The sequence below is a fragment of the Pelodiscus sinensis genome, chromosome 3 (genome assembly GCF_052426305.1).
Source record: "Pelodiscus sinensis isolate ZL-2025 chromosome 3, ASM5242630v1, whole genome shotgun sequence".
Classification (NCBI taxonomy): domain Eukaryota; kingdom Metazoa; phylum Chordata; order Testudines; family Trionychidae; genus Pelodiscus; species Pelodiscus sinensis.
In genome coordinates, this window is record NC_143054.1 from 43,729,365 (window position 1) to 43,756,892 (window position 27,528).

General features: G+C 47.0%; 1 protein-coding gene across 1 annotated transcript; it reads right to left on the minus strand.

The window, feature by feature from the left end:
- Window positions 1–202: 202 nt before the first annotated feature.
- LOC102456353 (glutathione S-transferase 3-like) lies at window positions 203–23,325 on the minus strand. Its single transcript, XM_006137750.5, has 7 exons — window positions 23,274–23,325; window positions 14,811–14,917; window positions 13,009–13,060; window positions 11,388–11,520; window positions 7,655–7,796; window positions 2,534–2,665; window positions 203–1,027 (listed from the first exon to the last, which is right to left on the minus strand). The coding sequence occupies exons 2-7, from the start codon at window positions 14,895–14,897 to the stop codon at window positions 899–901; spliced, it is 675 nt and encodes a 224-aa protein (XP_006137812.2). The 5' UTR covers window positions 14,898–14,917; window positions 23,274–23,325; the 3' UTR covers window positions 203–898.
- Window positions 23,326–27,528: the final 4,203 nt, after the last annotated feature.

Sequence of the window (27,528 nt, forward strand, 5' to 3'; positions counted from 1 at the left end):
GTATATACTTTAAAACTAGGGGACGAAGCAGCAGTATCAGGTTATTAAAATCATGGAAATAGCTAAGCTCTGATGCCCACTTAAAACTTGTTTCAATTGTGTAGCCTGTAACATGATCAACAATTGTGATACAAGGATACAAAATTTTAAATTGTATTTTAAATTTAAAATACAAATTTTAAAAAGAGGCAATACTACCACATATGAATTAAAGTATTTTATTAGCTTAGAAAAAGTCTTTCATATTATTGTTGAGTGAATATTTATGGAACAAATTAGATATGACAGTAATATACTAATATGTTATATATTGCTTCTTAAGATAGTTAATACAAGGGAGCAAAAGGAGATACAAATTTGATGCAAATACAGAATGTTTGTGTTATACAAAGCCTCCAGCTTTTAAAATTACCCATTTTTCAGGGATAAGTCCACCATGGAAAAGCTAAGTGCAAGCTTGAAAAAGAACCTTTCATCCCAGTGAAGTCTTATCAGAATTGTGGAGATGGCAGAAAACCCTTATACTGGTGAAAAATGATCCTGGAGGCTTCACCACCTTCCCCCCCTCAAATAAATCCAAGTTTTCTGGATAGATGATGTGTGTATTCATTTCATTAACTTGGGACAGCAAAATAAATTTAATAAAACTATATTTACTAAATGCAGACAAGCAGTTCAGAAATTAATATTTGAATATTGTGTTTTGTATTTGTTATCTACATCTCAATTGCTCCATATTGCTCAGAGAGCTATGCCATTCAAATGGGATATAGCTTTATCTATTCAGTTTACCAGCCCATGTACATTCTAAGCAATTTCTTTCAGTTTAAGTGTGAGTATTTGCTAGCATTGAGCTCATCACTGCTATTTTAACCAACCACAGTAATTTGTTTACATATTAAAAGTACATTTGGAGAACTCGCCTCACAGTCTCCACATATTTATCATCCGGGACAGGTTTCCTCTGGCTGCCAGGCTCCAGAAATTTCTTAATTGTGGGGATATTGCTTATTCTTGCTTTAAAAGCCTAAACGAGAAACATTGCAGTGAGACATTTAAAGTTCAGAAAGCGAGAGAAAAAATTACATCAATTTGTGTAAAAGCAAAGAACCTGACTGAAGAGGAAAGTGTTTGGTTGCCATTTAGCTCTAAGAATGCCAGAGATTAAGTGGGCAAGATGGGTGAGGTAGTATATTTCATTGGACCAACTTCTGTTGGTGAAAGAGACAAGCTTTCAAGCCACAGAGTTGTTCTTCAGGTCTGGAGAAGATAGTACAAGTTGGACCTCCCTGGTGCAGCACTCTTGGGACTGGAGCGGTCCCGGGTGAGGAGGTTTGCTGGACCAGGGAAGGACTCCTACCACCGGCCCCCTCAGACTGCCACTCTACCCACTGCCAGCTCCTTCAGCCTACCCTGCTGGACAGGTGACACATCTGTCCTGGCCCCACTGCCAGCCCCATGGCACGCAGCCCCAACCCTGCTGCTGTGGCTCCAGCCCCGCTGCCGGGCCGACATGAAGCCCTGATTGGGCTGCCGGCCTGCCCTGGCTCCAGCTGAATTGCCACAGCCCCAGCTTAGCTGCCATGGCCCCAGACAGGCTTTCCCTGCTGGGCTGCTGCAGCCCAGCCTTGCTCCCTGTTAGGCTGCTGTGGTCCTGTCCCTGCTGCAGAGCTGGCATGCAGCCTCAATTAGGCTGCTGTGGCATCAGCCCTGCTGCCCGGCCAGCATGCATGGGCTGCCCTGACCCCAGCTGGGTTGCCGGCTGCCCTTGCTTCGCTACTACGGCCCTGCTACTGCCACTGGGCTGCTGAGGACCTTGCCCCGCTACCATCAGTCTTGCCATGCGGGGGGCTCTCAGCTGCTGGCTCACCAGCCCCGGGACTCTCTCGTTCAGGAACATTCGTGGTACCACAGATGTTGCTGGAGAAGAGAGCCCTGGTTTAGGGAGATGCAACCTATAGTTCTCAGCAACCAGTTCAGGATTCCCAACACACTGGATGTATGCTTCTCATGCTTATCACCTTGTGTGGCTTTATGGTTAGCCACCTAAGAAACCTCAAGAGATGATGACCTCCTCTAGGAAGGCTTTTCAGGGCAACCATCCCAGGAAAGAGTATTCTCACCTTGAAATGTATAAAGAATGTTTATTATGCACCTGCAATTCTGCATTATGCAGGTAAGAACAAGTCACATCTTATGATCTCTAGCCAACATCTATTGACTAGCCCCACAAAACTGAAAAGGAAATGAAAAACCGTCGTACAGAATTTCAGCCAAAGTACTGATTTCTATAACAGGAATCTCATTCTCTATTCATTTTTAATCTCTAGCATTTATGAGAGAATTTTCCAGAAGGAAGGGACTAGGAAGGCAGAGTAAATAAAGAGTCCACAGAATGACAAAGTTGCAGAATCATTTGTGTTTGTGCAGTGTTTTGGGAAAAAAAAACCTTGCTATATGTGCAAAGGTTTATCTGTCAAGTGGCTCTGTCACATTTTTATCGAGTGCTTATATTACTTGTTAGTGTAGTTACCTGTAACTGAGGGAACTCTGAGAGAACACTGGAATTCTTCTCCTCTACCATTAAAATGGCTTCAAGCAGATGAACATCCGCCCAGGTGAACTGATTACCAACAAGAAAATTTTGTCTATGGTCTTTTAAAACCTGCAAGATACAAAATATATGCACAAAGAAATGCCAGTCTGAACACTGGGAACTCTGACTGGTACCTTTCAAACTGCTCAAGCCAATGTCTAGTGACTGAGACCAGTGGTTTTCAAACTTTTTTTCTCATGACCCAGTTGAAGAAAACTGTTGATGCTTGTGACCCAACATAATTTGACTAGAGTGTGGGCACCAGGATGGGACTGAGGACGAGAGCTTTGGGGCATAGGAGGGGACTCCGGCTTTGAGGGCACCAGGGCTGGGGCTGGAGGGACTTACCTTGACCAACTCCCACTAAAAGACACATCTGGGGGAGGGGGTTAAAGGAGGCTTCCTGCCTCTCCTGGCACTGCAGACCATGCTGCTTCCAGAAGCAGCCAGCAGCAGGTTCCTAGCCAATGGGAGCACAGACCTAGAGCTCGGGATACGGGCAATGCACAGAGCCCTGCGTGTTCTCTCTCCCACCCCGCACCTAGGAGCCAGACCTGCTGCTAGCTGCTTCTAGGGCACAGTGCAGTCTGCAGTGCAAGGACAGGCAGAGAGCCTGCTTTAGCACCCCCTCTGATCACCTGATCCCCATGCAACAACGAGACCCAGTGCCTGACATTTCACAACTCAGTACGGGGTCACAACCCATAGTTTGAAAACCACTGCACTAGCCTACTCAACTCTATGGGCATGTCTACACTACCCTCCTAGTTTGAACTAGGAGGGTAATGTAGGCATACCGCACTTGCAAATGAAGCCCGGGATTTGAATTTCCTGGGCTTCATTTGCATAAGCGGGGCGCCGCCATTTTAAAAACCCCGCTGGTTCGAACCCCGTGCAACGCGGCTACACGGGGCACAAACTAGGTAGTTCGAACTAGGTTTCCTAGTTCGAACTACCATTACTCCTCATTCCACGAGGAGTAACGGTAGTTCGAACTAGGAAGCCTAGTTCGAACTACCTAGTTCGTGCCCCGTGTAGCTGCGCTGCACGGGGTTCGAACGAGCGGGGTTTTAAAAATGGCGGCGCCCCGCTTATGCAAATGAAGCCCGGGCAATTCAAATCCCAGGCTTCATTTGCAAGTGCGGTATGCCTACATTACCCCGCTAGTTCGAACTAGCGGGGTAGTGTAGACATACCCTATGAAACTTGCTAGACCTCTTTGCAGTTACCTTTTTCTACTGTGTAACAGGAATAAGTGTAGCTAGGCCATAGGAGAAGCCAGTTCAATTCCTGTTGTGCCATAAACATCCTGTGGAAGCCAGGTGCATTGAGAGGGACTTAGATGTTGCAATGTTGAGTGCCACATAAAAGTTGTAAGTAGGTAGGATAGAGGGGAAAAAGTCATCTCAGGAATAAGTATGTGACTGACAAAGCCAAGTTAGGCATGTAGGCTCCTAGACAATGCCTGGGCAGAAAAAAGTGCCTTAGAATGTATTCCACAAAGTCAGCTAGCCAGGAAGCTGCCTAAGCTAGCCAAGAGGAGATGCTTATGAGAAGGGTGTCTCCTACACCCTTCCCTCACAGAGCTAGGCACCTAAATGACGGCTGCAGGGAGGAACCTCGTTCTGCTTGCAATTCCCAAACTGGAGAAGACAGGGGTTCGGTCACTTAACTTGCATGTGGGGCCTAAAACAGAACTGGAAAAAGAGAGTAGGTGCTTTCTTTAGAACCATGTCTCTAGTTATTTGGATACTCACCTAGGACATGGGAGATCCCTGGTTCAAAATTCCCCAATTTGAATATAGATCCGCCACCTTTGGGAAGCACCCTAACCAAACATTCTGAACTGGGATTCCCTCAGTCTGTCCGGTTGAAGTTGGTACACATTAAAGTAAATAATAAGTGGGCCAGAGACAGTTAGAATATTTCTTCTTCAGATGACAGGAGTAGGTTGTGCCCACAAAAGCTCATGATACCATCTACATGTTTTGTTAGTCTTTAAGATGCTACTAGACTATTTGTTGTTTTTTAAGTTTTTTCTATAACTGACTAACTTGGCTACCCCTCTGAATATTTTATGTAAGTCAGTCAGTCTAGGATCAAACTTAAACATTTTTAGATCTCCAGGACTGGCTAATAATTTCTGTTTAATATCTTCTATAGTTAATGATGGAACAGAAGATATTTCACCACTGTAAAGATTTAATACATCATCCAGCTTCATTACCCAAATAAAACAGAAATATCCAATTACTCGCCAACTTGACATTGAGCTGTGTTGACCACTACTTGTTGGGCCCGACAGTCTAGCCAAATACATAGAATCAAAGAGCAGGAAGAGACCTCAGAAGGTCATCAAGTCCAGCCCGCTGCCCAAGGCAGGACCAATCCCAACTAAATTAACCCAGCCAGGGCTTTGTCAAGCCGAGACTTAAAAACCTCTAGGGATGGAAATTCCACCACTTCCCTAGGTAACCTATTCCAGTGCTTCACCACCCTCGTAGGGAAATAGTTTTTCCTAATATCCAATCTAGACCTCCTCCACTGTAACTTGAGACCATTGCTCCTTGTTCTACCATCTGTCACTACTGTGAACAAGTATCAGAGGGGTAGCCATGTTAGTCTGAATCTGCAAAAGTGACGAGGAGTCCTGTGGCACCTTATAGACTAACTGAAGTGTAGGAGCATAAGCTTTCGTGGGCAAAGACCCACTTCGTCAGATGCATCTGACGAAGTGGGTCTTTGCCCACGAAAGCTTATGCTCCTACACTTCAGTTAGTCTATAAGGTGCCACAGGACTCCTCGTCACTTTTACTGTGAACAGCTTTTCTCCATTCTCTTTGGAACCTCCCTTCAGGAAGTTGAAGGCTGCTATCAAATCCCCCCTCACTCTTCTCTTCTGCAGACTAAACAAACACAAATCCTTCAGTCTCTCCTCATAGGTCATGTGCTCCAGCCCCCTAATTATTTTGGTCGCCCTCCGCTGGACCTTCTCCAATGCGTTCACATCCTTTCTATAATGGGGGGCCCCAGAACTGGACACAATATTCTAGATGTGAACTAACCAGAGCCGAATAAAGGGGAATAATCACTTCTCGGGATCTGCTGGCAATGCTCCTCTTAATGCACCCCAATATGCCATTAGCTTCTTGGCTACAACGATACATTGTTGACTCATATCCAGCTTCTCATCCACTGTAATCCCCAGATCCTTTTCTGCTGAACTGCTACTTAGCCATTCGGTCCCCAGCCATGCTTGGGATTCTTCTGTCCCAAGTGCAGGACTTTACAGTTGTTCTTGTTGAACCTTATCAGATTTCTTCTGGTCCAATCCTCTAATCTGTCCAGGTCACCTTGGAACCTATCCCTGCCCTCCTGCATATCTACCTCTTCCCTTAGCTTAGTGTCATCTGCAAACTTGCTGAGGGTGCAATCCATCCCCTCATCCAGGTCATTAATAAAGATGTTGAACAAAACCGGTCGAAGAAGCACTTGAAGCACTCCGCTAGAAACCGACCACCAACTTGACATCGAGCTGTTGATCACTACTTATTGGGCCCGACAGTCTAGCCAGCTTTCTCTCTATCTTATAGTCCATTTATCCAACCCATACTTCCTTAATTTGCTGGCAAGAATATTGTGGGAGACCGTATCAAAAGCTTTGCTAAAGTCAGGGTATATCACATCCACTGACTTTCCCATGTCTACAGAGCCAGTTACCTCATCATAGAAGCTAATCAGATTGGTCGGGCACGACTTGCCCTTCGTGAATCCATGTTGACTATTCCTGATCACTTTCCCCTCTTCTAAGTGCTTCAAAATGGATTCCTTGAGGATCCCCTCTATGATTTTTCTAGGGACTGAGGTAAAGCTGACAGATCTGTAGTTCCCTGGATTGTCCTCCTTCTCTGTTTTGAAAGATGGGCACCACATTTGCCTTTTTCCAGTCTTCCGGGATCTCTCCCGCTCTCTACAAGTTTTCAAAGATAATGGCCAAAGACTCCGCAATAACACTTGCCAATTTCCTTAGTACCCTCGGGTGCATTAAATCTGGGCCCATGGATTTGTGTATGTTTAGCTTTTCTAAATAGTTCCTAACTTGTTCTTCCCCCACCAAGGGCTGTCCACCTCTTTCCCATCATGATTGACAATTATCAACCTTATTTCATATCAGATCTATACCCTTGCTAAGGCTCAGTTTATTTTGCTATACTTGAATAATTGCTTCTTCACTGTCTTCAGACCTCTACTGGCCATCATTTTTTTAGCTGCTGTTCTCAATTATCTGCATTCCTTAACTACCAACTGATTTGCTAATAGCCTCCCCATTTTTCTATTTGTTTTATATATAGAAGTTTATTATTTCACTCAATGTTTTAACCAGGTTTTTGAAGAACTATTCAACCTAAAGAAGCCTTCTTTCAAGATTTTGGAATAGGAAGAAAGTGGGTAGGAAGCATCTAACAGGATTTTTAGTAAACTTCCAACTATTCACATTTTTATGTTTTATATTTTTCTTCCCACTCAAGTTTGTTCTTCAGCTTTGGGAAATTGGTGCTTATTGTCTGGGACTATATTGTGTTTCCACATAAATTAAGCTGCAATCACTTGTACTTAGGCAATCATCTGTTTTTAGTAGAATGATTTATTCCTCTATTGGACAGAATGAAACCTTTTATAGAATTACCCCTAATAACTTATTATCATGAGGCATTGTAATCTATAATTTTTAGAAACATCTAGTGATGTTTTAGTAGTGGCAGTATGTCCTCCAGCTTGAAATGTCCCAAAACACAATTTTCTGTCTTAAACATTAAAGTCAGACATTTAGGTACTTGTTTCTTCATCTGATTTTGGGTTGAGCAATCTCCTGTTAATATCTTGCTGTGTGATTTACTTGTTAGAACGTTGATCAAAAGCAGTCCCTATTCTTCCGAACTGTAAACAACTTTATATCTGATAAAGGTATGCAGAGTGTGCTCATTCTATGATCTTACATTGCATCAATACAGAGCTCTGAAAGGTAACATGAGTGAAGAAATATATTTTGCCACACACCTTTTCATAGACTGGGAAGTATCTGTTTGTGGCCTTCTGGATTATTACAGTGTGCTGCTTCTCCTTCTCTTCGGATGATAAAAAAGGGCACATTAAAATTAGCCCCATTAGGTCAGTTGTTCCTTCCACATACATGTCAATCCTAAAGAGAAATACAGATTATCAAAGTGCACTTTTATTTAGGCATCATACGTACAGTATGATGGGGGCTAATTTGGCTACGACAAATCAGGATAGAGATCTTGGAGTTATCGTGGACAGTTCTCTGAAAGCTTCCACGCAGTGTGCAGTGGCGGTCAAAAAGGCAAATAGGATGCTAGGAATTATTAGGAAAAGGATAGAAAATAAAACCCAGAATATCTTACTGCCCCTGTATAAAACTATGGTACGCCCACATCTTGAATACTGTGTACAGATGTGGTCTCCTCACCTCAAAAAAGATATTTTGGCCTTGGAAAGGGTTCAGAAAAGGGCAACTAAAATGATTAGGGGGTTTGGAACGGGTCCCATATGAGGAGAGGTTAAAGCAACTGGGACTTTTCAGTTTAGAAAAGAGGAGACTGAGGGGGGATATGATAGAGGTATATAAAATCATGAGTGGTGTGGAGAGGGCCTATAAAGAAAAGTGATTTGTTAGTTCCCCAAATAGAAGAACTAGAGGACACCAAATGAAATTAATGGGGAGCAGGTTTAAAACTAATAAAAGAAAGTTCTTCTTCACACAGCACATAGTCAACCTGTGGAACTCCTTGCCAGAGGAGGCTGTGAAGGCTAGGACTATAATAGAGTTTAAAGAGAAGCTGGATAAATTCATGGAGGATAGGTCCATAAAAGGCTATTAGCCAGGGGATAAAATGGTGTCCTCGGCCTCTGTCTGTCAGAGGCTGGAGAAGGATGGCAGGAGACAAATCGCTTGATCATTGTCTTCGGTCCACCCTCTCTGGGGCACCTGGTGCTGGCCCCTGTCGGTAGACAGGATACTGGGCTAGATGGACCTTTGGTCTGACCCAGTACGGCCGTTCTTATGTTCATCAACAGTCAGCCTTGTTTTGCTGTAGTAAAAGTGTAATTTTTTTCCAACAGGAAAAGCTTCTCCAGTTTAAAAAGGGAATTTGGTGTTCACAAAGAGGCTGTTGGTTTCATCCTTTGGCCTGGTCACTGATACTCCTCTTACTCCTACAAAAATAGGGTCCTGATTTAATTGTCTTCTAAGCATTAAAGCTACGTGAGCTTTTAACAGTAACACTACTTCCACCTTTCAGTTTGCCTTAAAGGAAGGACTGCAGGAGACAGGTACTCAAAGCCTGAATATCCAGAATTCCCAGACTCCAGAGAAACAGATCACAATTAGACTGGTAGACACACAGGATGTAATTAGACTGGATGTAATTTCAAATAAATCCAAAAATTTCCTAGCAGAGACTAAACACTCTCCCCCCAGCTACTAAATTAATACTTGAAAATATACTCTTTATATTTCTGCAATGTAATGTGATGCCACTTGAAGCCAACACCACACTATGAGAAATCTGATTTTGCAGCAATAGGAGTAACATTAAAATTCTGGTTACCCATCAAATTCTGGTGGCTGCCTAGTCAAACTGCTTAAAATTGGAGCACAGCAATCTACCAGTTCAGATCTCAGTTAGCTATAAATAATTAGAATACAATGAATTAGTGGGCCATATCTGATCTCAATTACACCAATGTAACTCCATAGAGCAGTGGTTTGCAACCTTTTAACCACAAGATCACTTCTTCAATTTAAGTGAAATGTAAGATCTACCTCAAACCAAAATACTCTTGCCCGTCTACTTTCCCTGCCTTCTCTGAGGTCTCATCCTGCTCCACCCCTTCTCCGAGGTTTCACCCTGCTCACTCCATCCCCCTTCCCCCGAAACACATTCACTTTCACCAGGCTGGGGAAGAGGGTTGGGGTGCAGGCTCTGGTCTTGGGCCAAGGGGTTCAGAGTGTGGAAAGGGACATCTTGCAGGTAGTGAGGTGCCGTGGGTTCTGGAGTGGCCTAGGGGATAGGGCATTTGCCTGGGGAGTGCAAGATTGGGGGCTTGGGTCCCTCCCCCCCCATTCCCTCCACCCTGGGAGCGGCTGGACAGCCAACACAGGCTGCCCCAGGGATGAAGCCGACGCTTGCCTTAGGAAGGCAGGATAAGGGACCTACTGAAGGATGGGAGATGGGCTGGGTTCTGGAGTAACCTAGGGGATAGGCCATTTGCCTGGGAAGCACAGGGTGGTAGGCTTGAGTCCTGTCCTCACTCCAGCCAGCACAGGATAAGAGTCCCTTGGGAAGTGGAGTGAGCTCTGGAGTAGCCTAGGGAATAGGGCACCAGTGTCTGGAGCACAGGGTGTGGTGGACTAGAGTCCCTGGCCCACACTCTACCCACCCAGGCAGCAGCCAGACAGCCAACCCAGGCTGTCCTAGGGATGGAGCTGGTTAGGAGAGGCTGTCCTAGGGATGGAGCTGGTTAGGAGAGGCTGGACAGCCAACCCAGGCTGTCCTAGGAGGCTGTCCTAGGGATGGAGCTGGTTCCTGCATTTGTAAAACAAGGTAAGGGAGTGGGCGGGGTAGGATCTCTAGTGAACTCAGGGATAGGACATCAGCCTCTGGGGAACAGGGTGGTAGTGGCTGGGAAGCCAACACAGGCTGCCCCCAGACCCAGAGATGGAGAAGGTTCCTGCATTAGGAAGCAAGATAAGGGCACCTATGAAGGTAGGGTGGGTCCTTGGGGGACATAGGGCACTTGCCTGGGGAGGGTGGCAGGGTTGTGGGTTCAAGGTTCAAGTCCCACCCTGGAAGTGGCCAGACAGTTTCCCCAGGGATGGAGCAGCAGAGCCAAGGAAGGAAGGCCCACCCCTGAAAGCAGCTGGCATGTACAGCAGTGACTCCATGTGCTGCCCCTCATCTACAAGCACCAACTCCACTGGCCATGGTGCTCCATTATTGATCAATGCGAGCTGCAGGAGCAATGTCTGCAAGCAAGGACAGCATGTGGAGAACCCTTGCTCTGACCATCTCAGGAGCTGCAGGGACATGCCAGCCACCTCCAGGAACACAATTGCCACAGGGATAATTACTCCAGCCAGTCATGACAGGTTCAGCATTTAGAACTCACTACTCAGTGAATTAAATTTAGGCATAAGAGAGAAATGAAAGTTATGAAATGCACAGACTAGTCAAACACTAAAAAGAAACCACTTTGCAAGCAGTCAAAGTGGTAACACCCCCCTGCCCCCCATGTACATGTTGGGTCAGGAGATTAGAGGGAAAGACAGTGTGTGTTTGTGAGAATGACAGACACACACACAGTGTGTGAGTGACAGAGATTTGCATTGCCAAGCTCCCTCCATCCCCTTCTCTCCGTGTGGAGACAGGTACAGGAGTGGGGGGAGGGGCGACACCCTGACATCAGCACTCCCCCTTCTCCCTCCCACACCCTGCACAGCAAGCAGGAGACTCCCAAGGGGCAGCTCCAAGGCAGAGAGCAGGAGCAGCAGGACAGTGGGGGAAGGAGCAACTGAAGTTCCAGCACTTGATAGCTTCCCAGCCAAACCAGTCAGGATCACTTCTCAGAGGTACTAAGACCTACTGGTAGATCCCGATCTACTGGTTGGTGACCACTGCCATAGAGGCACCAACTTATGTTTGCTAGATAGCTTTAGTTGTTAATCAGCTGGTTACTACAGAAATTGTGTATGAATAGTGCTGTTACATACAGTGCTCTCTCCTTCAGGTCCTTTCCATAGAGGTTGTATTTTGCTGCTAGGTAGCTGAGAATCGCTCTGGTCTGCACCATCTTCATCCCGTCGATTTCCACCAAGGGCACTTGTTGAAAGAGCAGGGCTCCATCTTTGCAAAGGAAAAGGAAACAGTCATATAGTCCCACCGCAATTTTTTATACTGACCTGGAACTGGAGTCCAAAGACACTCTGGTATATTTCTAGTTGTCTTCAGAAAAAGTTACTTTGATAATAAAAATTGATGTGAACAGTCAATGGGAGGTGGTAACAAAACTGTAACAGTAGAGACACTCAAAAGAAAGATATTAATTACTGGAAGGACCCCAGCTATTTTCATAGATGAAGGAAATAAAATTACTTTGGTTCATCAGACTTGGCTTTGAAGATAAGAAGTTCTCCCTCAGCATGCCAAGGCTTGATTGTACACATCAGCATTTTTGATGGCCCTGCAATACTATGGAGAAAAGCTACTTTAAAAGTATCAACAAAACTGAAATATTTAATGTTAGAGGTACACCCCAAATGCCAACATTTAAAGAAACCTAAATAATGTATTTTCCCCAGCAAAGTGGGAGAAGAGGTAGAAACAGAGGAGAGGCTGTTAGTATTATTCAACACAGGGGCCTTTGAATAGCCAAGAGATTGTATTTAGATACTGTGTATGTCTTTTGTACTATGCTTTAATCACATTAGGATTAAACACCAGTGAAGTGACCCAAATAGATAAATTGCTCAGAATTCTGATTAAGCTTTTTTATTAAACACAAGATTTCCTAGGAAATAAGATGTTCCTCTGAAGCATAGAAACTTAAAACTTTCTAGCATATGCAACTGTAGGTGTGGAACTTGGCACAATGTCTGCTGCTCTAAGCTTTTGCAGGGAGCTAAAGTTCATTCACTTTCATATACTTTGGATGAGTTTCAAAATATTAATTTATTCTAGGGCACTGCCTTTCTCATGAATAGGAAAGTATCTTCAATTGTGACATTATACAAAGTTAGAGTTATACTCTAGAGTTAGGCAAATATCCAGGAGACTTCAAATGACTAAGATCAGTTCTAAGGAGAATGGCAAGCTTTGCGAGCCAAACAAGAAAAAGTTACTATGTCCAGTTTCAACTATAAATGAATACTAAAAATAACAGAGCCTGATTTGCCACTTGGCAGCATCTCACACCGATTTGAATGACTATACAAGGTGCAAAAAAGGGGACAATCAGGCTAGCTAGAGTGACAATTTTGGATTCACTCCTTGTATGATTTTTGCTGTGTCAGAAAGGATTAATGTCCATTAAATGACACTAGCTGATGGGGAAAGGAACTGACAATAGGGTGAATTTGTTTCTTACAGATTATCCTTTAGAATTTACATAAGGCTATTAATCCTCAGCAAGTCACTGTGTCTGTCTGAAGAACATCCTTGTCAGTGCAGGGCAACCTTCCCATCTACTGAGGACAGTACTTCATTTCACCTCGCTGGTGTGTGCATGGGAAGGAAGCAATTCACTGGTCCCAAACTATCCAATCATCCCTTAGCCCTCCTTCTTCTAGATTAAGAAAAACTTGGTCAAATCTTTCAGATTTAATTTTGACTCACCTTGTAAGAGCTTCTCAAATTGTTCCCTTGTTTCCAAAAATTCTTCTTGAAACTGAAAAAAAAAAAAAAAAAAAAGAAGAATAAAAGCACCACCTAGGATATTAACATGTTTTTTCCCCCAGAGCTGTATAACGAAGAGGTCAGTCAAGTGTGACTTCAGGATGGTTACTTTAAGGAGAGGGAAAGTAGAGAGGTAGGTACATGTTATGGAAGTGCTCATCCAAGCTCTTTCCTATCAAGAAATTAGAAATCTTTCATCACACTAAAAATGATTATGGCTAACATCTGATTCCTTCCATTTCACTAATTCACAAATGTAGTGAAATGCTTTTGTGATGCAGTTTAGTTCTCTGGCAGAGAATTATCAGTTAGCTGAAGCTGAAAACCTTGCATAGGAATCACACTGGTAAAAACAGAACACCATAGAAGTAGAAAGACGAGACCAAACGAAAGATAAAGCAGACAGGTGGTAATCCTGCCTCCCCAGATTGTGTATATGTTATCACCATAACTGATGAGCTCGATATTAAACATTTCACTGACAAATAATATAGTAAATATTCAGATCAAACTTGTTCTTAGGCATAGTTTAAAAGTGGGTTTCAAAACATAGTTCACACCCCTTTATCTACCTAGACTAAAATACAGGCAGTCCCCGGGTTACGTACAAGATAGGGACTGTAGGTTTGTTCTTAAGTTGAATCTGTATGTAAGTCGGAACTGGCGTCCAGATTCAGCCGCTGCTGAAACTGACCGCCAGTTCTGACTTACATACAGATTCAACTTAAGAACCCCAAGTCAACTGCTGCTGAAACTGATCAGCCGTTGATTCCAGGAAGCCCGGGGCAGAGCAACTGTGCCTCGGGCTTCCTGTAGTCAGCGCTGGTCAGTTTCAGCAGCGGCTGACTTGGGGACGCCTGGGGCAGAGCAGCTGGGGTGCTGCTGGGTTGCTCCAGTAGCACCGCTCCTCGCTCCTCTGCGCTACTGGACCAACCCAGCAGCACCCCAGCTGTTCTGCCCCAGGCGTCCTGATTCAGCCACTGCTGAAACTGACCAGCAGCGGCTGAATCAGGACCTGGGGCAGAGCAGCTGGGGTGCTGCCGGGTTGGTCCAGTAGTGCCCAGAGCGGCGCTGCAGGACCAATCGGCAGCGCCCCAGCTGCTCTGCCCCAGGGTCCAAAACAAAAGCCTGGTCTGCTGGGGGGGGCACACTAGCTGCGCTCCCCCCCCCAGCAGACCAGGGACACGGGGAGCAGAGCCGCAGCGGCAGCGAGGTGCCGCGCCTCTGAGGCTTTGCTCTGGCAAAGTCTCAGAGGCGCGGGACCCCGCTGCGGCTGCGGCTTCAGTCCCGGTGCCTGTGGTCTGCTGGGGACGGTCCCCAGCAGACCACGGGCACCGGGACTGAAGCCGCAGCCGCGGCGGGGTCCCGCGCCTCTGAGGCATTGCTCTGGCAAAGCCTCAGAAGCGCGGGAACCCGCCCAGTGCCCCTGGTCTGCTGGAGACGGTCTCCAGCAGACCAGGGGCACCGGAGCAGCTTACGAACAGGGCTTTCTCGCCCCAGAGCTCGCAGGTAGCAATCCGCCACCCCAACCTCCGGGGCGAGAAAGCCCCGTTCGTAAGTGCGGATCCAACATAAGTCGGATCCGCGTAAGTCGGGGACTGCCTGTAACATCTAATGCTGGTGTTAAGAACTGCTGTTTTGTTCATACAGTAAATTCCACTTTATTTTTTTGTGTAACTAACACAGCTGTAAGGTTGGCCTATGAGACAGGTATACACACAGGTCAGGTTACCAAAACAAACCTCAACCCCAGCGGCTGCTAACAACCAACGAATCGATTCCATTTTGCCTCTCCCATTAAAATAGCAAAGTTTGGGTATTCCAGTCATGACGTCAAATCTTTGGTCACCTGACAAATAGACAAAAATGAAGAATTACTATAAGGATCTCCTGCAAGTTACTTTTAGAGTAATGGTTTGCAAGATACCTGTGAGAGATGAAATATTTTCTCTAAATTAATTCAGCATCCCTCTAAGTCCTTTTTTCCTCTTAAGTGAGCTGTTTTCCAATGTATATCATTTAATTGTGCCTGAGTCTTTTCACTCCAGGAACGTCAGAAAAAGTATCAGCTACATAAGCATTGGTTTCCAAGAGCTGGAAGCTGCAGCAATGGCTTTAATATGTATCCATCTTAGCAGTTTGTATTAGGAATGTAATAGTACAGTCAATAGTAACCTTATAGGTTAATGCTATAGACTACATGCATTTCCCTCCCTTCATCCTTGCCAGCAAATTTTTTAGCAGGCTGGCCAGCAGCCCAGCTCAGTTCTGGCTCACACCAGGTCCAGAACCTACCCCTGCTCCAGCTCTGCATTTAAAGTATATTAGCAGGCAGGCAGCCTGGCTCAGTTCTGGATTGTGCTGTGTCCAAGAGCTCAGACCCACCTTAGGCAGGAACTGCTGCCAACACATGCTGCTGCCTCTTTATCAGGCAGCAGCAGCAGCACCGGGCAACAAGCAGCCAGTCCACAAGGGGAGCTGGTTTTTAAACTGGCTCCCCTCGTGGATCAGCTCCCACCTGATACCCTGCACTGCTGCCTCTGATGCAGCGGCTGCCGGCCCCGCCCCCGGGGACTATAGAATAGTTGACTAACCGACAAGAATTCGTGAGGTTACTCGTCTATTCAATTAACCGATATTTAACATCCCTAGTTCGTATTCCCACCCATTACAACAATTCAAGGGATTTTATGTGGCAAGCAAGTGCATTAGTAAAGTTCCTAGCAGATTTCCCTGGCACTTCTCCCTTTTGGAGAAAACAAACGAAAAATCAGTAACTCTCCTTGGGATGGAAACTTTGTGCCAAGTGCCCACTACTGTACAGTGGGCCCTCCACATACATGCATGTATAAAAATTAGTCATCCTATATTAGATATCTCTACAGTGAACTTGATAGCATGGATTTCTCTTCACTAAATAATGTGAAGTCTTCACATTACACTACAAAGAAGTGTTACACAATGCATAATCTTAATATCAGGTCTTTGTAAGAATACTTGAAGAAAAATCTCATATCCAGAGATTTTTTTTTTTTATGACTGGCAAAAAAGTATTCCAAGGAATGCATGGACAAAGAAAAGCATTGAGAAAAGGTGGCAAAAATTAACACTGTCAACAAAAGCAAGTAGCTCCCACTGCTAGTTCAAATAAACCAAACACCATAAAATACTAGTGCTTGAGTAATCTACACCAAACTGATGGTAAAGTGCATAACAAACTGCCCTTCCCTCAAGTTCAAGAGAGACCAAGTGATTATAACAATTTACTGAAAACTACAACAGGATCTAAATATGATCCTAGCCAACAATTGCAGCAAGTAAGTAAAATCTTCCTCCCTCCTGGATGGTCCAGCAAGGCAAACTGGCTGCAGTCAGATGAATCTGTTTCTCTAGCTAGAGTTTGTCAAGACTGCACCACACAAAGAAGGTCTTAACTCACTCATACATACTGTACTCTAGGCCAGCGGTTTTCAAACTTTGGGTCACGGCTTGTAAGGATAAGCTGTTAGCTAGCCGCAAGACACTTCACTTACCTAAGTGTCCACTGGCATGGCCACTCGCAGCTCCCATTGATTGGGAACAATATACCGCGTCCACTGCAAGCAGTCATGCCTCTGAACACTTAGGAAAATAAAGCATCTCGCGGCCAGCTAGCAGTTTAACATTACAAGCCGCAACCCAAAGTTTGAAAACCCCCTACTCGAGGCTATCCGCACATCCTGTGACAAGTACATACTCAGCAAATCCAGATATTCCTAAGCATGGCTCCCCCACTGCTGGAAGATGTTAAATATATACTAAAAAGATTACAATTAATTTGGATTGCCAACTTTCTAATTCCACAAAACAGAACACCTTAGCCCAGCCCCTTCCATAAGGCCCCGAAATCTGCTCACTACATTCTCCTCTCTCAGTGGCTCACTCTCCCACACCCTCATCCACTTTCACTGGGCTGAGGCAAGGAGTTGGGGTACAGGAGAGGGTAAGGCTGGGTATGAGGAGCTTGAGGTGCAAGAGGGGGTAGGACCAAGGGATTCGCAGTGCAGGAGAGGGCTGTAGTTTGTGGGGCGTAGGGCTCAGGCATATGGTTGGGGCACAGTCTGGCCTCTGGTGGCTTCCTGACAGCAGTACAGCAAGGGTAAGGCAGGCTCCCTGCCTGTTCTAGCTCCATGGTGGGCCCCAAAAGTACCCAGATCTTAAGGCCCGGCCTTTGGGCAAGGCGAGCAAGGCAGCTGCCTTGAGTCCTGAGGCTCTGTCCACTTTCAGGGCCCCGCGCTGCCCAGCTCCCAGCCCTGCTGCTCAGCTTGCTGTGTTGGGCCCCGCACGCTCTTTGGCCAAGCCTGTAGGTCTGGCAGCTAGACGACAGAGAGGGAGCTCTGCATGCTGCTCTTGCCCATGGGCACTGTCCCCCACCAGCTCCCATTGGCTAGAAACCAGCCAACGGGAGCAGGATGAGAGCAGCATGCAGAGCCCTGTGGCCCCACTCCCAAGTAGGAGCTGGAATTTCTGGTTGCTTCTGGAGTGTACCATGGTACCAGCTCTGCACTTTTAACAGCCTGGGTCAGTGGTAGTGACCAGAGCCACAAAGGTCCCTTTCCAACTGGGCTTTCCAGTAAAAAACCAGACATCTGGTCACCCTACCATTAAAAAACAAGAAAAAGAATAAAGGTGCCCCACCCCAGGGACACAGGACTGTCTCAGGGTGAGGCCTGTATAGAGGTTCCCCAGGTCCCTAGCTAGTGGGAAACTAAAGAAATAAATGATCACTAGATTCTATAAAAATCAGTTGGGAAAATAGGTTTAGTGCTCTAGATTAGTGTTTCTTAAACTGTGTTCCAAGGCACACTGGTGTACTGCAAGGCAGTCGGAGGTGTGCTGCGGAGAACAAGAGTTAAAAATGGCTGCCCCTTTTTGATCAGTAACGTTCCCCTCGACCCTATTTTTCTTTTTTTTGCTCAATAACTTTTCCCTGGCCTTTTTTTTTTCCCCCTCAAGAAATCCTTGGTGTTTCTCATAAAAATTATTGTTTGGTGTTCCTTCATCTTAAAAAGTTTAAGAAACACTGCTCTAGATGTTTCTAAGTTAATAATCACTAAAAATCATATCAGAACCAAAGCACGGCAAGATGGTAATCTGAAATATGGGATTCCCTTACTACCTATGTACCCGAATCGCATATTAACTGAAGATAAAAGCTGTACGTCATTAGAAAAATGAAAGCCTGGGAATATATTTTCTAATGCTCTGGAACATGACTTTCTTGCTCTTGGATCAGCATTCTCTCACACTGGTTAAGACTTAATATAAAAGGAGGTGGATATCTATCCGGTGTAAGTTTGGGTTCATGAAACTGGGTCTCATAGCTCTCTCTGAACAGCTCTTATAGCAGCATGTAACCTTTCAAACTTTTTATACTGCTGACCTAGACTATGCTGCCAGGATAATGACTTTTTTATTATTATTATATGCTAAATTAGACTAGTAGTGTTTGAATCTCAGGAGGAGCTGAATTCCATTCTGCAACTGTAAGCCAAGAGAGTTTTGAGTTCTAACACCACCAGTAAGTCAGCTAAATAACTGCTCTCACCAACAGAAGTTGGTCAAGCAGAAGATACTACTACCTCAATCATCTAGACTCCTCATTCTCCTGGGACCAGCATCAACAAAGTAAAGGACTGTGTAAAGGGAAGTCTTTGCTGATGTGGAAGATGCTTCCATCAGTAAGGTGCTTTCTCATCCTCAGGTGTAATGATCTGGGAAAGCGTATGCTGGCATGTGAACAGCAGACTACAGTTTTCTACAGTGCAGTGTGCCTAATGAGTAGGGAAGAAGTGGCCTTTGAACCGGCTTGAAGATAGCTGTAGTACTGCACAAACAAGTGCATGTTAGTTAATTGGCATAAAAACAAAAGCCAAAGGCCAGAATCCAGTTGAACATTGATGACCCAGGAATAAAAGTGACTGAAGTTAGCCAGCCAGTGCAAACACAATCAGGGACCTGCTCCTACTCTCTTAATCAGTACAGGATGAATCTCTCTAGTCTGGCACCGTAGGGACCTGACTCATGCTGAACCAGAGAATTTGTTGGACCATGGGAGATCAAATATTAACTAGTAGCATTACCAACACTTCTACTGCTTACTGGGCTTTTAGGGTACGTCTACACTGCATTCCTCTTTTGAGAGAGGAATGCAAATGCAGCTGAGTGAAATTGCAAATGAAGCGCAGATTCGAATTTTCTGCGCTTCATTTGCATAATGGCGTCCAGGCCTTTTTTCAAAATATCCTATTTTGAAAGCAAAATTGCAGTCTAGACAGAATACCCTATTTTGAAAAAAACCCACGTTCTTTTGAAATAATCCTTACACCTCATTTTTAAAGGAGTAACGGTTATTTCAAAAGAAGGTTTTTTTCTTGAAATAACCCCGTCTAGACTGCGTTTTTCCTTCTAAATAGGGTATTTCGAAAAAGCACCTGGATGCCATTATGCAAATGAAACGTGGGAAATTCAAATCCACACTTCATTTGTCATTTCACTTGGCTGCATTTGCATTCCTCTCTCAAAAGAGGAATGCAGTGTAGACATACCCTTGGAAAACATTTAGGGGTTAAATTAGAGCTAAACAACCTGATAGAATACCAAGAACCACGACTAGTGGCTGTAAACAAACTTTATGGAAACTTAGCCACTCCCAGGATAAGCAGACATTTGGCTGACTAAAATCATGCCTGACCATGGATGCTGCCAGACCAGACTAGAGAGGTTCATCAAGTAGTAGCAACACTGGCCATTAATATTTACAACCCTAATATTGCAGCTTTGTTTCAGTGCACAACCAGCAATTATTCTACCCCCTAAGATAAGCAAAATGCAGAAATATAAGTCTTCACTATTTATTGTTTCAGTGTGTTATAATGGTCTTTATGGCAGTGATACTCGGACCTCAGTGGTTCAGGATCCAAATTAGTAATCAACATTACCCAAAAGAGCCACAATAGTGTGAATTAACTGTTGCATTTGCTATAGTACTCTTCATATATAAACAGTATGATAGGGAAAATAGTTACTATTCTTATAGCAAATAACTTAATTGGTTAATAAGACATTAAGAGCATACTGATGGATTAATAATTAAATCAGTGTTTTAATATGAGCTCCAAAGAGCTGCACAAGGCAGATTAAATGGACACTTGCAGCTTGCAAGCTAGTCTGTGCATCAGTGACTTAGGGTGTAGGTTGTAATACAGATAAAGACAGTTAAAAAATAAAGGTTTTTTTAAAAAATTGTGTTATCAGATTAAACAAATTTGTTTTTCCTAAAGTGAACAATGAGACTTATGCACACATAGGGAGTAATTAACAACCTTCATAAAAAAGGGTTTAATTTTAACATGTCTACATGGGTGAACAATAGAGAAAACAAACCGTTTCAAAGTGAGGAACGCTAGCTTCTTAAAAGACAGCCTACACTTAGGGATGTTAAATTTAGATGAATGGGCTGATCGAATAATCGATAAGGGCGCCTCCAGCATTGAAGCATAGCGGCAGCCCTGGGGCTGTTGCTACGCTTCAAAGGCTAAAGTGCTGATGCCGTGCTTCTCTAGCATTTCAAAGCAGCAGCGCCACATGGAGTCCCTGGTCAGTGGGGGAGTCCCCAGCTGAGTCCAGGGTCTACGCGACACTGCAACTTTGAAGCACCCCAGTCTCTCTCCGCCCCTCCCTGCCTCTGTCTTGTAGAGGCAGCAATGGCAGAGGAAGCAACTAGTCGACTAGGGATCCCTACTCACAGTTTGATCTGAATTTAGTGGAAAGAATCCCATGGATTTCAATAGACTTTGAATCAGGTGCTTAGCACTCTCAACACAGTACAAGGTAGGCATGAAAGCACATTTGCTGTGTAAAATAAAGTTACAGGCTGGAGTGGGCAAGAGGCATCTAGCGAGCCGGATCTGGTCCACGGCTCCCTGCCCAGCACACTTACTACAACAGAACAGCTGTAGCTAATTTCTCCGCAAGCTGGGCAGGGAAGAGAGAGCTTCCCACACTGTCCTGGCCCCCTAGCAAACACCCCAAGCTCCCATTGGCCAATTTCTGGCCTATAAGAGTTGAGAAATGTTGCTGAAGGCAGGGGCAGCTAATGAAGTTTCCTCACTCTCCCCTCACCCAGCAAAGCCACTTGAAGTGGCCCTCTCTGCCCGCACCCCAGCACACAGGCAGGGAGTTTGTTTCAGGCTGGTGGAGAGCTGCTGTCTGAAAGCCAGCTACATAAGCACCTCCCAGCCACAGCCTGCCTCTGGCACCCTGGCCCCTCTCTTCCCTTCAGCTATCTGGCCCAAGCCACCACCCAAAACCTCTGTATCCCCTCTCCCCACCTCCTCCAGTCACTCCTCCCTCCCAAGTCCTGCACTCCCTCCCGAACCTTTCCCCCAGGCCAGAATCCTCTCCTGCATCCATAACCCCTCCCTGCTCCTGCCCTCCCATCACCACCCAAACCCTCTGCATCCTCTTTCCCCACCTTCTGCAGTCACCACTCCCTTCCAGACCCTGCACTCCTCCCCCAGGCTAGAATCCTCTCCTGCACACATACAGCTCCTGGACCCTGCACCCAAAGCCTCTGTCCCATGTCACCACCCAAACCCTTTCCCTGCCCCTTCTCCCAGGTCACAACTCCTTCCCAGACCCTGAACCCCCTCTTACAAACCCTTTCTCCCAGGCCAGAATCCTCTCCTGCACCCATAACCCCTCCTGGACCCTGCACCGCAAGCCCCAGATCACAACCCCCTCCTTCTCCCAAACTCCTTCAAACCCCACACCCTCTCCTGCACTACACTCTTCTATCCCAAGCTCTCCTTTACACCCTACCCACTGTACCAGATCCTGTGCGCCCTACAGAAATGAGGCCCTTGACCACTTACCAAAATCATGGAATGGCCCACCCAGTTACAGGCCTTATTTAGATAGTATGTGTGTGTGTGAAGATGCCTTTTCCCCAGCTGTTAACCTGATTGAAAGCTCTTCTTGGTAACAACACAGACACAGTATTATCCCTTAGCTCAGGGGTGTGGAACCTATGGCCCACAGTCCAGACCAGGCCCATGGCTTGCCTTGATCTGGCCCACAAGGCTCAGTGCGCACACTTCTCACAGCAGCACCAACTGATTCCCGCCCAGCTCATGCTGGATCCCTCCTGCTGCACTTTAGCCTTTTAAATGCATTGTCGACAGGTTCTTAATCCATTTAAAAAGCAGAGCTGCAGTGGGGTTAGCTCCTGGGCCTGTGCCAGCCTCTGTCCATAGGGAGCTTGGACCCCTTGTAGACAGGGGCTGCTGCTACTGCTGCAAAGCAGCCTCTGCCCACAGTGAGCCAGGGCCCATCACAGGCAAAGGCTGCTTCATGGCAGGCCCCACTGCCTCTGGCAGGAGGAGAGATGATGGCACCACAGAGCTGGTGCTGGAGGGGAGGGGAGAGACCAGCTGTTAAGCTGGCTCCCCTCAGCACCAGCTTCCCCTGCTGCTGCCTCTGATCCAGAAGATGAACCAATAAGCTTTGGCTTATAGGTTAATCCTATACTTTTTCACATCTCAAAGTCAGTGAGGGTGGTCCTCCCTCCCCCTCACACGTCTCACTTGTGTGTGGCACCCCACTGATTTTTCTGTGGGTCAGAGTCTCTGATCCAAAAAAGTCCCACACATGCCTTAGCCTGAACTCAGCAGGACTTTGGATCTTACAGTGGTTGCAAGATGTGATGGCAGGACACCAACAGGGTTGAAGTCAGGGGTGGGCAAGGCAGCCTCCAGGGCCCATCAGGGTCTGTGGGGGGGGGAGCCCGCAAAGTCTCCTGCCCCCCCCCCCCGGCTGCTTTCAGGGGTGGCTGCCATGGGGCGAATGTAACGGGTGAGAACGAGGTAACGCGGGAGACGCTCTGGGAGGCGGGGGGGGGGCTCGCGCCAGGGTTGCGCGGTCCCTTCCTTCAGCTCCCCCCCCCCCCCCAGCCCCGCGGCGCGTTAGGGCGGCTCCCTGAGAAAGGGCATTTACACCTCGGGCAAGGCGCAGGCATCAGCCCCAGGGGCACCCCACGCTCCGCGCACCAGCTGCCCGGGAACGATCGCCCTGCGCCCAGCCCTGCCCACAGCAGAGCCGCGGCGCGTTTACACGGGATGAAACCAGGCCTGGTACCGGGGAGGGGGCACTGCGCGCGTACTTACCAGCGCACCCCCAGAGCCACGGCCACCGACCTTCCCCCCACAGCACCCACCCCTCGCGCCTCCAGGCGTACAACCTGCCCCGTGGGCGGGGCAAGCAGGCAGCCAGTAGCGAGGCAGCTCATTTGCAAATGATGCAAAGACTTTCGGGAAATAAATATAGGGCACATAGTTGGGGCTCCCAGTGGGTAGGATCGATTTTCACTAGACATTGTATCGATTAAGCACAAAAATAGGCTAGTTGTATTTCATTCGCCCCATAGCCTACAAACAACTGTTCACCCTAACCAAAAATCATCGTGGCGTGCAAGCTTTATATACCTAGACAGCCCTGCTATGCTTTGGATGTGAGGGCGATCTGGCTGCGACATCTGTCACCCCATTGATCGCCAGGGTTGATTCGGCTGATCTGGCTGGCTAGGCGGGTGTCCCCTTCCTCCCTCACCGCTCCATGTGCGTCCCTCCCGAAGCTGTGCGCTCGGTCGAAGAGGACGACCTTCCCAGATAGAGGAGTACCGATCTTCGGTCAAGGGTATACGATAGCTGCGCTCCCCTGCTAGAACCTCCAAACAAGCTAAGCTCAAGGTCCATTTGTAGGAGAACGTAGGGTAGTCAAGCTTCCAAGACTCCAGACACATCCAAATGAGGCGCTGCATGTGGCAGTCTGCCTTTCTTTTTCTCTATTGCCCTGCATCATAGAAGTTAGCTTTTAAATAGTAAAATTTAATCAGCATTGATCACGGCACTTTTGAGAGCTCAGGACAGAAAAAGCAAGTCTAATCATTTTACACAGGGGGAGTAGAGGCAGAAATTGTGATTTGTTCCAAATTACACAAAATGCATGAAGTGCTGCAATACAAATGAAACAGACCAATAGTTAAAGTTTACTGACATACAGGCTAGCAACATTTGCCCCTGTAGTTCTATAGATGGCTGTTTAAGCTGGGGGTTGTTACATATACCTGATTCACATTAAACATTGAAACCAGGAAATGAAAGCTAATCAGGACTCATTAATGAGTCCCACCTCCCGACCACCCCCACGACCAATGACCACGGAATAGTAATAATGTATATTGATAAAATATTTCTAGGATGTTTTATTTCACTATACAGAAAAACAGTTTATTAAAATATTTTGCATTTGGCAATTTTAGAGGTAAACATTAGAAACAAAATAAAGAGGGGGAAGAAAGCAAGCCATGCAGACAGCTCCTAAGAAGTAACCAAAGTTGCAATAACAAGGACACCAGCAATATTGAATACACAAAGAGGAGTAATATTAATTGAGCCAATGAACAACTCAAAGACAGAAAAGCTCTTTTTCCTCCCCACCAAGGAACAAGCCCTAGATTCAGGCTATTGGTCTTTGGAATGGAAGGGGTAGGAAGCAAGTGCTAGCAGCCTGTGGCTCTTACAGAGTATTCCCCCTACCCATCAGTAGTACCCAATGCTTTTATAAAAAGGACATATACAATTTGAACATCTCCACTGACAACTGTGGCAGCATGTCACAGAAGAGATGTGATCTTGACCTAGAATAGGGATGAAATAGTATAGTTGGTTAACCAATTAACCAGTAAGCAAAAGCTTATAGGTTAATGGTACAGGCAGTCCCCAGGTTACGTACAAGATAGGGACCATAGGTTTGTTCTTAAGTTGAATTTGTATGTAAGTCGGAACTGGCATCCAGATTCAGCTGCTGTTGAAACTGACCAGCAGCGGCTGAATCGGACACACCTGGGGCAGAGCAGCTGGGGTGCTGCTGGGTTGGTCCCACCGCGCTGCTCCTCGGCGCTACTGGACCAACCCGGCAGCACCCCAACTGCTCTGCCCCAGGTGTTCCCAAGTCAGCCGCTGCTGAAACTGACCAGCGGCTGACTACAGGAAGCCGGAGGCAGAGCTGCTCTGCCCCTGGCTTCCTGGAATCAGCCGCTGATCAGTTTCAACAGCGGCTGAATCTGGACGCCTGGGACAGAGCAGCTGGGGCGCTGCCGGGTAGGTCCCCGCAGCGCCGTACCTCGGCGCTGTGGGGACCAACCCGGCAGCACCCCAGCTGCTCTACCCCAGGTGTCCCCAAGTCAGCCGCTGCTGAAACTGATCAGCGGCTGATTCCAGGAAGCCCGGGGATTCAGCCACTGCTGGTCAGTTTCAACAGCAGCTGACTTGGGGACGCCTGGGGCAGAGCAGCTGGGGTGCTGCTGGGTTGGTCCAGTAGCGCTGCACCTCGGTGCTGTGGGACCAACCTGGCAGCCCCCTAGCTGCTCTACCCCAGGCATCGGCGAGAAAAGCACTAGCTGCGCCCCCCCCCCCCCCCCCAGCAGACCAGGGCGACGCGGAGCGGCTTTTCTTGCCGCGGAGGATGTGGGCGGCAGGACGGTGGCGCATCTCGGCAGTCCCACCGCCCGCGTCATCCGCGCCGAGAAAAGCCACTCCACATCTCCCTGGTCTGCTGGGTGGGGGCGCTAGCTCCGCGTCTCCCTGGTCTGCTGGGGGGAAGCGCCCTCTGCGCCGCCAGAGGCAGCGACAGTGGGGGAGGCACCCCGCACTAGCAGGCCTCCCCCCAGTTTGTAACTAAGGGTCCGACTTAAGTCAGACTGACGTAACCCGGGGACTGCCTGTATAGACTACACACATTTCTTTCCCCCTCCGCAGCCAGTTAATTTTTTAGCTGGCTGGCCCACTGCCCAGCTCAGTCCCAACTCATGCTGGGTCTGGGACCTACCACCACTGTGGCTCTGTATTGCAAGTGTATTAGGAGCCAGGAGGGCACTGCTTCCACCTTATCAGAGGCAGCAGTACAGGGCAACAGGCAGCCAGTCTGTGTGGGGAGCTGGATTTTAAACTGGCTCCCCTCACAGACCAGCTCCCACCTAGCACCCAATGCTGTTCCCTCTGAAACAGACAGCAGCGCAGAGTGGCAGGGGGCTCCTCAGTAGTGGGCCAGGAGCGCACTGGCTGCCAGCCCTGCCCCCAGGGCCTGTAGAATAGTCAAGTAACAGACAAGAATTCATGAGGTTAATCAACTATTCAAGTAACCAACATTTACCATCCCTAGTTCACAGACCCTTTAGAGCTTTATAAACCATGAAGAACATGTTAGAAACTATTTGGGCAGGAGCACTGATACCACATACTGCCAATGTCTCACTTACTGAAGGATTCTACACCAGCTTCAGTCTTGAAATGGGCTTAAGGCCTATATAGTCTCATGCTACATGCTGAAGGAGACCCAGGGTTGAGAAAGCAAGCACCCCCCCCACACACACACACAAGCCCCAGCAGAGGTTCCTGAGACCAGCTCCATATTGTGGGTATTGCTACTGTTTGCTTGGGGTTTCAGAGCCAAATCATGTTTGGCCCTGCCATCAATCTGTAACTCTTAGCTTTAATTGAGATGACTCCTTGTTTACCTGTAAGGCAGCGTTTCTCAAACTGTGGGTTGAGACTCCCAGGGGGGCCCCCCAAGCAACTTAGAGGGGGGTTGCGCAGCTGGATTAGATTTTTCACTTGTGACCCCTCTATCCCGGGCCGAGAAGAGCGGCGGGGCGGCAGAAGGCAGTCACTGGCAAGCCGTGCAGCATGGCCGGGGCCCCGGGAATCCAGGAGCACGGCTCAGCTGCAGGAGGCCGCAAGGTAGTGGGAGAGTGAAGTCGGAGCCAGTGCAGGAGCTGACGCACGAGGGGCTGGCTGGGGCATGGTTCTCCCAGCTGGGAGAGGGTGGGGTCCCTCAGGCAGCGGGCTGGGGGATTGGGTCAGGACAGAGGACCCAGAGGTAAATAAGGGCATGTGGGGGTCAGAGAAGACACGGGAGGGGAGGGAGGGGAGGAGAAAGAAGGCAGGAACCAAAGGGATGCGGAAAAGAGGCACAGAGGAGAAAGAGATGGGGGAAGGAGCCTGCAGGGGGGGAAGGGCATTGAGGACCGCAAATGCCTTAAAGGAACCCCAGGAGGACAAGGAGTCTGGTGAGAAGGGGGGAGGAAGTGACCCAGGGCAGTGAGGGTGGGGGGGGGGTCAACACAAATTCATTTAGTATTTTAGGGGGTTGCGGTCTCTCAAAGTTTGAGGATCCCTGCTGTAAGGAACAGAAACTTCCAAAATGTCACATAAAATACATACTTGGATAAAAATAATAAGATGGAACTTGTAATGCAAAATTGAAAAGGGATTAAATACAAAATTTATTATCTAAAAATATATGTAACTATCCCTAGATATTAGTACCTGAATGGGGGAAAAAACAACACTTAAGTCAACA